Genomic DNA, 12,612 nt, shown 5'->3' with positions numbered 1-12,612 from the left:
ACAAGCTAGTATGACAGAAGTTTGACATAGATAAAACGATAATTAGCGTTTCGGAAACCCAAAAAACTTCTGACAGGCTGTTAATCATCGATTATTTGCTTGTTAGATTAGTTAATGTGTGTTATGTGATTGAAGTTTGATCGATGTTTCTGCAACTCAAAATGCATTTAATCGACTGTTAACAGTAGATTACCTAATTTTGATAATGATCAGCCTTTCGGAAACCGGCTGTTAAGCCGGTTTAACAATGATGATTATTACTATTTATTTTATACAGCGTATGCCATTTCGACAGATTTAAAAGTTCACATTTTTTTTAGCAGGTTTAGGTTAACAGGTACCTAACTCTTATATTTCTTACATTTTCTAATATTGTCTTTCATTTAAATTGGACAAAGTATAGCCTTTTTTTCCACTATATCGAAATTTGCGCAGCAAATACAGCTTTCTTATGATTTTAACTTTTGGAGATTCTGGATCTAACTACGTAGTAACATGCCACTGAATTTTGTCTTATAAGAGTGTTTTTTGATTTAAAAGTCATTCAAGATATTTACGCAAAATATTTATTAATATAGTCGATCATATTTTCAAAATTGTACAAAAAAACATTCCACAATATTTGTTATTTGACAATACGATTAACAAACTCTTCGAGTTTTAATCATCAACTTGAACTTCGTAGGACATTTCAGTTTGTTTCAAAACATTTTCCAAATTCTAAAAATACATATAAATATTAAATAGTATAAAAATATCCAACTAGTGAAGAATATTATTAATATTATTAATAATCCAATAAAAAAATGTAAAGTAAATTGTTTCAGAACGAATCCTTGAAAACATTGATGTTTTGGTATGAAAATATGGATTTATGTCAAAAGTATCAGTTTAAAATAATGCCGCCATTGTTTAAACATTGATTTTATAGCAAAACCCACTATTTTTATTTTTTTTTCAATATTTCTTTCCTAATAAAAAGATTTAATTTGTATTTTTTTGAAAGGTTATAAAAAAACTCATTTAAGACCTTCTAAATTAAATTTGGTTGATAATTTATTTAAACAATGGCGAACAACTGCAAAAACTTGTAGAAGCAATAACTATAAAGATACGGCATAAATAATAACAAAAATTACATAAAAATATGTCTTTTAACCAGTGACGCACCCAGAATTTGTCTTAGGGAGGGGTTTTTTTATGCTACCTCAATTTTGAGTCCCTAAAATTTGGGTTTTTGTTTAGTTTAAAGTACTAAAGATAGCACTGCCAACGATTCAGGTATCTATTGTCCTGCCTACCAACTAAAACCACCCTCTCTTACTTGTGCGCAGTTGACTGTCGCACGTACCGTACTCCGAAAGTGGAATGGCCGCTGTAAGGGTGACATTTTTAGAACACTCCCTTCTCTTATCTAGATCTTATCTATTGATCTGAAGCTATTTTTTGTGGCATTTTAAAGTAATTACTATTTAAATGGGAATACGCCACGATTGAAGGTTAAAATAAGTTTATTGACGTTTGACGTTAATCCACAACTTGTAGTAAATACAATACATTTTGAAACGACTATCGCCATATTCCCGTTCTCTTCCGCCAATCCTCCCGGTCCAAGGCATGCTCCTTCTCCAAACCTCTCGATTCCATCGCTCTTCTAATTCATTCCATGAGCGTCGAGGTCTACCTCTTTTTCTTCTGCCAGAGAGCTTCCATTTGTGAAGTTTTTGGGGTCAGCGTTCACCAGGCATTCTCAATAGGTGTCCAAATTATTTTGAACCTCTTCATTCTATTCTGTCAATGACCGTTTCTGGAACATTCACGTTATTTCGTATGGATTCGTTGGTCTTCTTTTCTTGCCGTGATGTTCTAGCACTTCTTCTCAAATAATCCATTTCAACTACCAACAATCTTCTCTCTAGGTCTGCGTTAATTGTGCATACTTCAGAACCATAACAAAGAACTAATTCAACCATGTTTTGCCCTATTCTTTCTCTGTTGCTTTTGGAAATGTTGCGATCCCACCATAAGGAGTTCAGAGATCCTATAATTTTACGTCCTTGATTAATTCGGTGTTTAATTTCGGTTTTGGTTTTCCCCCAAGCCGTTCTTACCAATGAGTGCACCTATATATTTAAATTTTTTCACCTGTTTGATTTCCACGTACTCGTCTATCAACACTTCAAACCTTGCATCTGAATTGATAACTAAATATTCTGTTTTCTTCATGCTGACTTGTGACCCCCATTTTACATATCCTCTGTATAGACGCTTTATAATAAATTCTATATCATAAGAATCTTGAGTTAGGACGACTTGGTCATCCGCAAAGTTCAGGGAGAATAGTACGTCATTTCCTATGGGGATTCCCATTCTCTGGCAGTGGTTTTTCCAATTTTGGAGGGCTGCTCAATATATAAATTAAACAGTAAGCGTAACTTCTGCTAACCCTGTGGAAGTAGTAACTGTAAGTATCTGTAGTAACGTTGCGACCTTTATTCTTTATTGTTTCAACTAGACGCTTTTGTCCTTTTGTCCTTCTAGACTCTATTGTCGTGCTTTCCACCTTTCCAGAATAAACCTCCATTTTTATAACGCAACGAGATTTATAATATGCTAACATCAGAATAAGAATCCGATACTTTCCTGGTTTACTTTTCGTGAAAACTTTAAAAAGACACCTTACTCTAAACAGGGACAGTATCTCATCAATAACTACATTCACTCCTGGAGTAAAGTATCTTAGCAATGTGTCGTTCAATAATTTAAAGATATTTCTAAGTGGTACAAATTTATCTTTCTTTCGCGGTTCTTCCTTTGTTTCTCTATCATCAAATCGTAAAAGTTTTAACAAATCTACAAATCTGTTTCTGCTTATGGTACCATCGTAGATAGCCCTGCCCAATGCTTTTGACCGCAAGTCATGGCAGTTCAGCTTAGTATCCACATTTACACTCATCAAAATTAAAATACCAGTAAACTCCAGTAATTCAGATAAGTCGATTTTCTCCACATTCTTCCTTTGATCCTCCTCATTAGTATCGTGGATAATTACGTCGAGTATGTCATCATCGAGACATTTTAAAAGTGACTCTGTAATAGATGTAACGATACCTTCGTTACGAAGACCTTCTAGTTCTCGGAAGATGTTCTGCTTCAATCGTCTACTAATTCTTGGCGTATGAGCCAAATATGCTCTACCTGTTTTACTCACATACTGATGCACATGAGTTACATTCGATTTGCCTTTCTGAGAATCATTAATTTCAAAATCTTCGTTGTGGGAATCTGGTATCATACAATCTTCTGCTTCGCTTACATCGGAATCATTATCGTCATACTCAATGTTTGAATCACTAGCACTATTATGTATCTTCCCTGTTTCTAATTCCAACTCGCTTTCTAACAAATACTTGCTTATTTTTAATCAATTGCGTTCACTGCTTCCTAGCACAACTATAAACAAGCACTAACAGCTCCTACGCATTCCTACAAAGCAAAAAAAAAAGCAAAGCCCAAGAAGCGCGCGACAATTGCAATTCTAACAGAGACGAGTCCAACTCGTTTGAAAGGGGAGGCAACTCTTAAACAAATTCCTGCCAGCGACAAATTATATGCATACCTTTAGTAACAAGTTTTAACAATGACGAACATTTTGTGCCCACCGACATTTAACTTAAGCTTTTACTTTTATTTTCAAAAATATCGGTAGAACCAAATTAACATTTGATTAAGGGCCGTCTTTTTAACATTAAATAATTTTTGAAAAATTTTAGAACACCTAGTAAGTATGTTACAAGGAAATACGTATTCGGTGGACATTTTTTAGCCACTCTTGGGTGTTTAAGAGTTAATATAACGTGGTTATACGGACTCAGACTAAATATCACAAAAACCAAATGGATGTTAGTAAGCAAAACCCAACAACCACCACAGCAACTGATATTAGACGATGAAAGAATTGAACACGTGGATTCGTACATCTACTTGGGAACAACAGTTAACTCAAATTGGGATCAAGCGAAGGAAATACGTATAAGAGTAGAAAAGGCAAGAGCATCGTTCACTAACATGAAGCAAATTTTCACCTCTAAAAGCCTCACCCTACCTCTCAAAATTCGACTTCTGAAATGTTATGTATTCCCGGTTTTGTTATATGGAATGGAGGCATGGACAATGACTGCAACATTGATGAAAAAAGTAGAGGCCTTCGAAATGTGGGCTTACCGACGTATATTACGTATATCCTGGACTGAGCACGTGACCAACGAAGAGGTACTACGCCGGATAGGTAAAGAGAGAGAGGTAGGAATAAGTATAAAGAAAAGAAAGTTGGAATACTTGGGTCACGTTATGAGACACAATAAATATAGAGTACTACAACTGATCGTCCAAGGGAAAATAGACAGCAGAAGGGGTCCAGGGAGGAGAAGACACTCGTGGCTCCAAAACTTGCGGCAATGGTTCGGATTGTCATCTGCTGAACTATTCAGATCTGCCGCAAACAAAGTCAGAATAGCCATGTTGATTGCCAACGTTCGGAACGGACAAGGCACATGAAGAAGAAGATAACGTGGTTCACCATATCAAATGCCTTGGAGAAATTAGTACAGATGTCATCTACCTGACAACGATAAAATATATATTGGCCCATTTTGTGGGCTTTTCTTTAGGACGTTTTCAATGTTGTTATAAATGTCGTCAATCTGGGCATCTGTTGTGTGCATATATACCTGAATAATATAAAAAATAACACGGTTAGCATTCTGTAAAAGACGTTTTCTTGCGTTCTGTCTTTAACTGCCTTATATCAGTGGGTTATGATTTGACTTAATGTCGGTTCCTGAATATTTCTTGACAAATGTTATGAAGTTTTTCTTTAATTAATATTTTATTATTTTTTTATTAAAGAGTCATGGCACTGAGCAAACTTATTTCTAAGAAATGTTAATAGTTTTTATACTTACTCTGTCAGAGAGCGCGTCCCTACATGTTATACCAATGTGATGATATACGATATTTACATAACTGACTAAATCTTACCTGAAGTAAAGAATCTATTGAGTTTTGATGAATTCCAATACATGTTGAAATAACATCATACAGAAGTTCCAATTGAGCTACCGCCATATTTTTTGATGTCACCGTTGACGCATGTCTCCATAGGTTATAAATTTTTTCCATATAAATTTCTACAAAATTACGAGTATAATACAAAACGTAGCAAGTGCAGGGTGCCAAAAAAAATTGTTATTTTAGAAGTTATACTAAGTCTTACAGAGTTCTTTATAGAAATACATACACATACTACTTAAAAAATAAACATTCTTTTAAATAAAAAACCTTTGGAACCTTGGAACCGAGAAGCACTATTTAGTATTTAAGTTGTTGTACAGAGATCCAAAGATGTCGGATACACTACTCAGAAAACTGAAAGCCTTTGAAATCTGGGTGTATCAGAGAATCCCAAGAATAAGTTGGATAGATGAAGTCCATAACGAGGTTGTTTTGCAGCGGATTGAAAAAGTTACAGCAGTGGTCAGAACAGTTAAAAATCGCAACCTGGAATAGTTTGGCCATATTATGCGTTACCCAGAGAGATATAATAATCATTTATTTAATGACACAAGGAAGAAGAGAACCAGTTGAAGAAGAATGTCATGTCTTAGAAACTTGAGGGAATAGTTTAACAGATCCTTTGCATCCATTTTCCGAGATGCCGTCAACAAAATTAGTATAGCCCATTTGATAGCCAACAAAGTTCTTTTAAATCTATTGGTTAATATAAACCTTCTCTGTTTGTATTGAAAGTTCTCGATTTTAAACTTTATGTAACTAGTTTTTGCCTATCGTTCTCAGAAGATTTTGCCACCATGTAGATAGTTTTCCTCTGCTTTACTTACCTGATTTTTGATCAATTTGCATGTCCTCTCTATGAAATCTGTAACCCTATGTTTGGTTCGTAAATCTTTGTTTCTGATCTTGTTTTTAGCGAAACATCTTACCATTAATTCTTCTATTCTTCTTTGTGTTCTTCCAGTCTTCTTCTTCTTATTGCGTTGTCTCCTTTCGTTGCGGCGATGCAAATGGTAATTGTAGCTTTGGAAGCTGCTGCATAAAAAATTTCTGCGGATGAACGGTGAAACCACCTTCTTAGGTCTTTTAGCCATGGTATCCTTAGTCTTATACTGCTTTAATTTGTATCCCTGCACCATGGGTTATTACAGGCAGCACACATGAATCTAAGACTTTTCTTTTCATATTATTTGGTAATTTCTCATAATATACATTTGAATTGATATACAATACGTTTCTCTAAATACGAAGACTAAGACAAAATGCTTTCTGGATGTAAAAGCAGATTTACAGATTCTGGGAACACGAATATGGAGAAGACTGACCCAAATTTTTTTCTTCTTTCTGTTTCTTGTCTGATTATTGAACGTTGGCGATCATATTGGCAATAATAACTTTGTTTGCGGCGGCTCTAAATAAATTAGCGATGATCTCTTGATACCATTCTCGGAGATTTCGGAGCCTGGATGTTCTTCTTCATCCTGGGCCTTTCCTTCCGGCGATCTTACCATGTATTATGAGGTGTAGAAAGTTATACCTCTCTGGATGTCTCATTACATGACCGAAATATTGTAACTTTTGAATTTTTATCGTTTTTGTTATTTCTGTGCTCTTTTTCATTCGATGTAAAACTATTTTATTTCTTATTCGATCAACTCAACTAATCCGGAATATTCGTTGATAAATCCACATCTCAAAGGCCTCTATAAGTAATGCTAAAGAGATCCTTTTTGACAATGCTATAATCACTTCTTTTAATTGTTATAAAGAGATAAAGGTGAAAGGTAAACATAAACAAAATTTTAAGGAAATCTTGTTAATTGAAGCGAAAAATCTGTCACACTAACGAATATAAACCTTTATCTCTTTTGTTGTTCAAATAAGAAATATTAGTAATAAAAAAGAGTAACTATGGTATTAAAGTTAAACCAACCATCATTAACTTTACTTGTAGTGCTCTTATTTGAAGATGATGTGTAATCGCTGGCCTCTTTGAAATTTCCCACTGTATCGTAGAAATAATTATCCAAATTCGTATGGTTGTAGCTTGACGTCAAACCTTTTTTGTTTATGAGATCTGACAAGATGTTTGTAAAACACTGTTTATGATCAAATAATTTCTCTGCTATTGAATTGCAGGTGGGTTCGTCGTCGTCTATCTCCTCTAAAAATTGTAAATTTTTATATTAATTATAATATATTTTTTAGTATTTTTATCTTAATTAGTCTTACTAAAAAAATTATAAGTACCTACTGAATTAATATAAGTGTATATACAATACGTCAACGGGAGGAACATAATGAAGAAAACAAGTACAACAAGTTAGGCTGTAGTACGCTCGATGTATAATATATGGATTTCAATAAAAGGTAACTGTATAAAATAATTTATTTAAATTTCTTTGGTTTTTAACCACCACAAAGTCAAATAGTTTAAAGTCAAATAATAACCAAAATTTAAAAATATAGAAAACATCTTAACTTCAATTAAATGTAAAGGATAATTTATTTTATAGGTAGAATTATTCAGATTTTTCTAAGTTTACTTTTTTTTTAACCTTTTTGGTTTAAAAAATCTCATTTATTGTTTTAAAATATCAAATGACATGTACAAGCAATTTGTTATTTTGCAAAGTATAGGATATAATTCATTGGCAAACCATATAAAAATAGAGTGAAATTCATGTATGACAATCAGAAAGGAACTTACTTTTAAACTCTTTCTGTAAATCATACAGACTGACATGACTGCTGGATTTGGATGATTTATCTTCCATATCCAAATTTTGAGATTTTTCAGAATGATTTGAGGTATCTCTTTTTCTTTTTTTATTTTTCGTGGTCCTGCTTGAGAAATCCAGACTATCGGTACTGCTCACCAGTCCTTAAATATTTTAATAATATTCTGTGAAATGTATTATAACTTAAACTTATATACACAGGTATATATATACATATATATATATATATATATATATATATATATATATATATATATATATATATATATATATATATAGAAAAGAAGTCAAAGAAGATCTAAAGAAAATGGGAGTGCGACAATGGGAATTACTGGCACAGGACCGACAAACATGGAAGGCAATAGTAAATGCGGCAAAGACTTGCGAAGAGTTGTAGCGCCATTGATGATGATGATGATGATATATATATATATATATATATATATATATATATATATATATATATATATTATTGTGATATTCAAAGTCTTGGTGCGCCAAGCAATAATTAGCTAATTAATTTTTTTGATTAATTAAAATTATTTAAATGATATGATTATGACTCTATCACAATTTTTAATTCTTTTATCTCAGGGTTAAATTCGTGCTTCAATATCTATGCTATTACATGTGAAAGGTAAGGTCCAGAGAATACCGGAATAATAAAAAACACATATGATCTAACACTATATATTGAAATAAAAATAATGAAATAATTCACACTCAAAAGTTTTCAATAAACAAATCTCATATAAGGATTCTCAAAATTTTGTTCTCCGTACGTGAACAATCAAAATTTATGGTACAAACAATATTAATTGAAATCTCAAAATTCCGAACTATTCTAACTCTCCTAATCAAAATATTTATATCCTTTCTAAATTAAGTGTAAAAATTGTGTTATCAATAAAAGAAAAAAACTGCAGAAAACCAAATATCTCTCTCTGATGATAAGTTGTCCAAATCCTTGTTCCTTGTAGACTATATTATCTCCTCTCAACCGCTCCCTATGTAATCAGCAATCTTACACAGATTGTTGCAAGTATATCGTCCTTAATGATCTCCTTCAAAAGCACAAATCATTCAAATTATGATAGCCTTTCTCCTCTCGATAAACTGAATCTCTCGTTGGCCCGAGTGAAAAATGACTCTTGGAATATCTTCTCTTTACGATAAACTGAATCTCTCGTTGGCCTGAACAGTGACTCTTGGAATATAAGTAGAGAAATATGACTTACACTATTTTGCTTCTTCAGCTTCTGCCAGATACACTAACTCCACAAAAACTCACTAACATTCAACACTACTGCTTGCTACATTTCAGGAATCGCCAGAGAACAATCACCGTTCCTCTCACAGACTTGGAAACCAACTGCCCATATCTTTTTTCTCTCCTCAATCTCGCTAAACTTTTTCCTACATGCTTATCCCGCCTCTTTCAATCTCCGCCAATCACAACTCGTCACAATTCCCCCATTTTTTTATTTCGATAACAAACAAATTTTTACCTATACTTATAAATTTCCTAAAACTTATTTACAAATAATATTTTTCTATAATTCTTAAAAACTAACAAAAACCACTTTCTATAACCCCTTCTATTGTCTTTAATCGCTGCATTAATGTATTTTGAAAAAACCCCGTTCAATTGTCTGTGGCTTTCACTTAAACTTATGCGGGTCACTCAAGTATAACAAAGAAATAAATGCAAAGCTTACACTTTGTTTAGTACAGGAAATCCAAGGATTTAATAACTTTCCTTCTCCGAAATGTTTGTTGTATATTATCCTAGTTATCTGAATTATTTTAATGTTTTTGAACTTTGAAATATTTTTAAACAAACCAATATTTTTCTTGATTTTACATATCATAACAAATCCCCGCCATTTGATCTGCCGAAAACTCTTTGTTAAATTTTAAAAATGACAAAAGTTTTCTAGGATCAAATTATTTCACTATGTTATTAAAATCTACTTATGATACTGACAAAAGTCGTGAATGTTAAAATACCCCGTATATTGCCTGTCTTTATACGGGATTGGATATATTTTCGTTTTAAATTTTTCCAAGTATTTTCCCTTAAAAGAAAGTTCATAATTTTTAACCACTTGATTTACTTTATTAACAAAATCTCCATGGTTTCCTAAAATCTTCTCTATTTCCTTCTCCATGTTTTTTCCACAATTTATTTTTCTTTCATCCACCTTTTGTTCACATGTGTTCACTGTCCATAATACTTCTTCACAAAATTCTGGATTCTCGTCCATCAGTGCCATTTTTTCTTCTGTTTTCTTTTTATCCTCTAATTCCCTTTGGTATTCCGAGCACCATGTGTCTATTCCTTTCACTTCTCTGATGATACCTTCTTTTTCTTCCTGCTTCCATTCTGTTTTATCGTCGGTTGCCAACAATTCTTCTGTACCTTCTATTTCCTGTTTTTCTCTGGTCTCCATCTTATTTTCCTGCTTTCTTTTCGAACTCTTCTTCTTTTTCTTCCTTCTCTTTTTCTTTTCTGTTAGATCTTGTTCTTGTACTTTCGGTTTATCCTCTACAGTCATATCGATTTCTTTGCGTTTTTCCTGTGCATTGATCCTTCCAGAATTTGTTTTCCTATCTGTTTGCTTTTCTTCTCCTGTGTTGTCTGGTTCTGCTCTGATTTCCAGTTTATTTTCCGAAAAATTTATGGTGATATCTTTTTTCCTCAATTCATCAATTCCCGCTATCATATCATGATTTAAATCTTCAATCACCACACATTTCATAATATGGAATTTGTTTCCCACTCTTATCTGTATTCCCAAGCCTTCGTTTACTGTCGTCAAATTTTTATTGTTTGCACCCACTAAATCAACCCTAGGAATCTTATACACAAATCTGTCCAAATTTAATTCTTTTACTAGTTTTTTATTGATTAGCGATATCTCCGATCCAGAATCAATCACAATTTTAATCGCTTTATGTTTTATAAATGCATCTAAAAATATTAGATTAGAATTAGAAATTTGTCTGTCGTTTCCTATTGCTACATGATTCATCTCCCTTCTATTTTGTTGTTGGAAGCTCTGGTTATTTCTATCGTCCCTTTGTTCGTTAGTATTCCTATTCGGAGGATTTTGTGCATCTCTATTCCTGTTGTGATTTTCATATGTTCTCTGTTGTGTGTCATTCCTGTTATCGTAATTTTGTTGTCTATTGTAATTATTGTAATTTCTCGGCCTATATTCGTTTGTTGATCTGGGATGTCGGTTTCTCTGGTCATAATTTGATGAATACCTTCTTTCCGGTCCATTATATTGGTCATGTTGTCTTCTATTTCTCATTTCTTTTCTTTTCGCTTCTTTTAATTGAAGGAATTGGCACAAACTATCAATATCTTGATAGTTTCTCAAAATCACGTGATCTTCCAACGTTTCCTCAAAATGTCTGCTGATCATTTCTACCAGCTGTTCGGTAGAATATTTGTATTCTAGATATTTTGAATTGTTATATATCTGCAAAGCATATCTTTCTTCAGATATTCCCATTTTTTCGTGATATTTTCCATTCTGTAGCTCTTGGTTGATTTCTCTCTGTTTATTTTTCCCCCAGAAATAGTTGAGAAATTTATTTTCAAAATCTGTCCAATTTTCAAACTCATCTTCCTTGCTTTCATACCATAACGCTGCTCCTTCTTTCAAATGGTTTCTAATTGTTTCTTTGCAATCGTCAAAATATCTAATATGTTGTAATTTGGTTTTCAAATTTTTGACAAACGGTACTGGGTGTGTTTTCCGAATATCCCCGCCAAATTGTATTTTCGCCTCGCTTGTTCCATGGATGATAACTTCTTTTCTCTCTACCCCTCTTAGTTCAATTTCTGCCATTTGTTTTTCATTTTGCTTTAATCTTCTTTCTACTTCCTTCCTGTCTTCTTGTAGCGCATTTTCAAATTTTTCTTCTAACTGTTCTAATTCCTTTTTCTGGACAATCTTTATTTCCTTCATCGTATTTTGGATATCTTTTATCTCTGTCTCTTGTTTTGCATTCTTTATGGTTATTTCTTCTATCTGTTGTATCAGTTCTTTCTTTATCCCCTCAACACATCCTTTAATTTCTTGTTCATAGTTTTCCAAACGCTGCTCTATATTCCTGTTATTTAGTTCTATTGCTTGTCTTGTTTCCCGTTGGTTTTCTTGTTGATTTCTATCCATTTTATCCATTTTCTTTGATGTTTCATTTTGGTTTTTCTCTATTGTTTGTGTCTGTATTTGCATTAGTTGTAATATTTTCTCTATTCCTGATAATTCTTTTTTCTCCTCAACTATTGTAACATTTCCTTCATTATCCGATCCTTCTTCAACAATTGTTTCCTCTTCTCTGTTATCCTCCTTCCTTTCTTGCATTTTGCTTTGACTCCTTGTGGTCGACATGTTGTTTCTTTTTGTTAATGTTTTTGTCCCCGCCAAATGTGAAATTTTACAACACTCTATATGTTTCAGAACACGACAATATTTCTCCCCAAATGTATTAAATTTTCACGACAAATATCAAATATGCAATCAGTAAAATTCAAATAATTCAAAATAAATATCAAATGTACGATTGGTAAAGAAAATAAAATCAAATAATTCAATAGCAGTAAATATCCACTAACTACGATCAATCAATAAATCAAATTTATATTCCCTGGAAAAATTGTCAAAATACTTTCAAATTCAAATTCCCTCAATGTTATATGTTTTTATCTCTGGATCACCTGTACTTATTCCAGATCTCTTTCCCTTCCTTCCTCGTCACCATTCCCCCTTGGTATAAGCTT

The 12,612-nt window shown here is 32.8% G+C and overlaps 1 protein-coding gene across 1 annotated transcript in view; it reads right to left on the bottom strand.

Annotated features, from left to right (window-relative positions):
• Positions 1 to 550: 550 nt before the first annotated feature.
• Positions 551 to 12,612, bottom strand: part of LOC140442896 (ATPase family AAA domain-containing protein 2B-like) — a 29,370-nt gene continuing 17,308 nt past the window's right edge. Inside the window, exons 10-13 of the mRNA XM_072533855.1 lie at positions 7,784 to 7,957; positions 7,007 to 7,237; positions 5,041 to 5,189; positions 551 to 720 (exon numbers count right to left, since the gene is read on the bottom strand). Of these exons, the coding sequence (XP_072389956.1) occupies positions 661 to 720; positions 5,041 to 5,189; positions 7,007 to 7,237; positions 7,784 to 7,957 (614 nt within the window). The 3' untranslated portion in view covers positions 551 to 660. The remainder of the gene's footprint in view (positions 721 to 5,040; positions 5,190 to 7,006; positions 7,238 to 7,783; positions 7,958 to 12,612) is intronic.

This window comes from Diabrotica undecimpunctata, chromosome 6 (assembly GCF_040954645.1).
Source record: "Diabrotica undecimpunctata isolate CICGRU chromosome 6, icDiaUnde3, whole genome shotgun sequence".
Classification (NCBI taxonomy): Eukaryota; Metazoa; Arthropoda; class Insecta; order Coleoptera; family Chrysomelidae; genus Diabrotica; species Diabrotica undecimpunctata.
The sequence above is the reverse complement of the archived record's forward strand: the minus strand, read 5'-3'. Positions and strand labels throughout refer to the sequence as shown.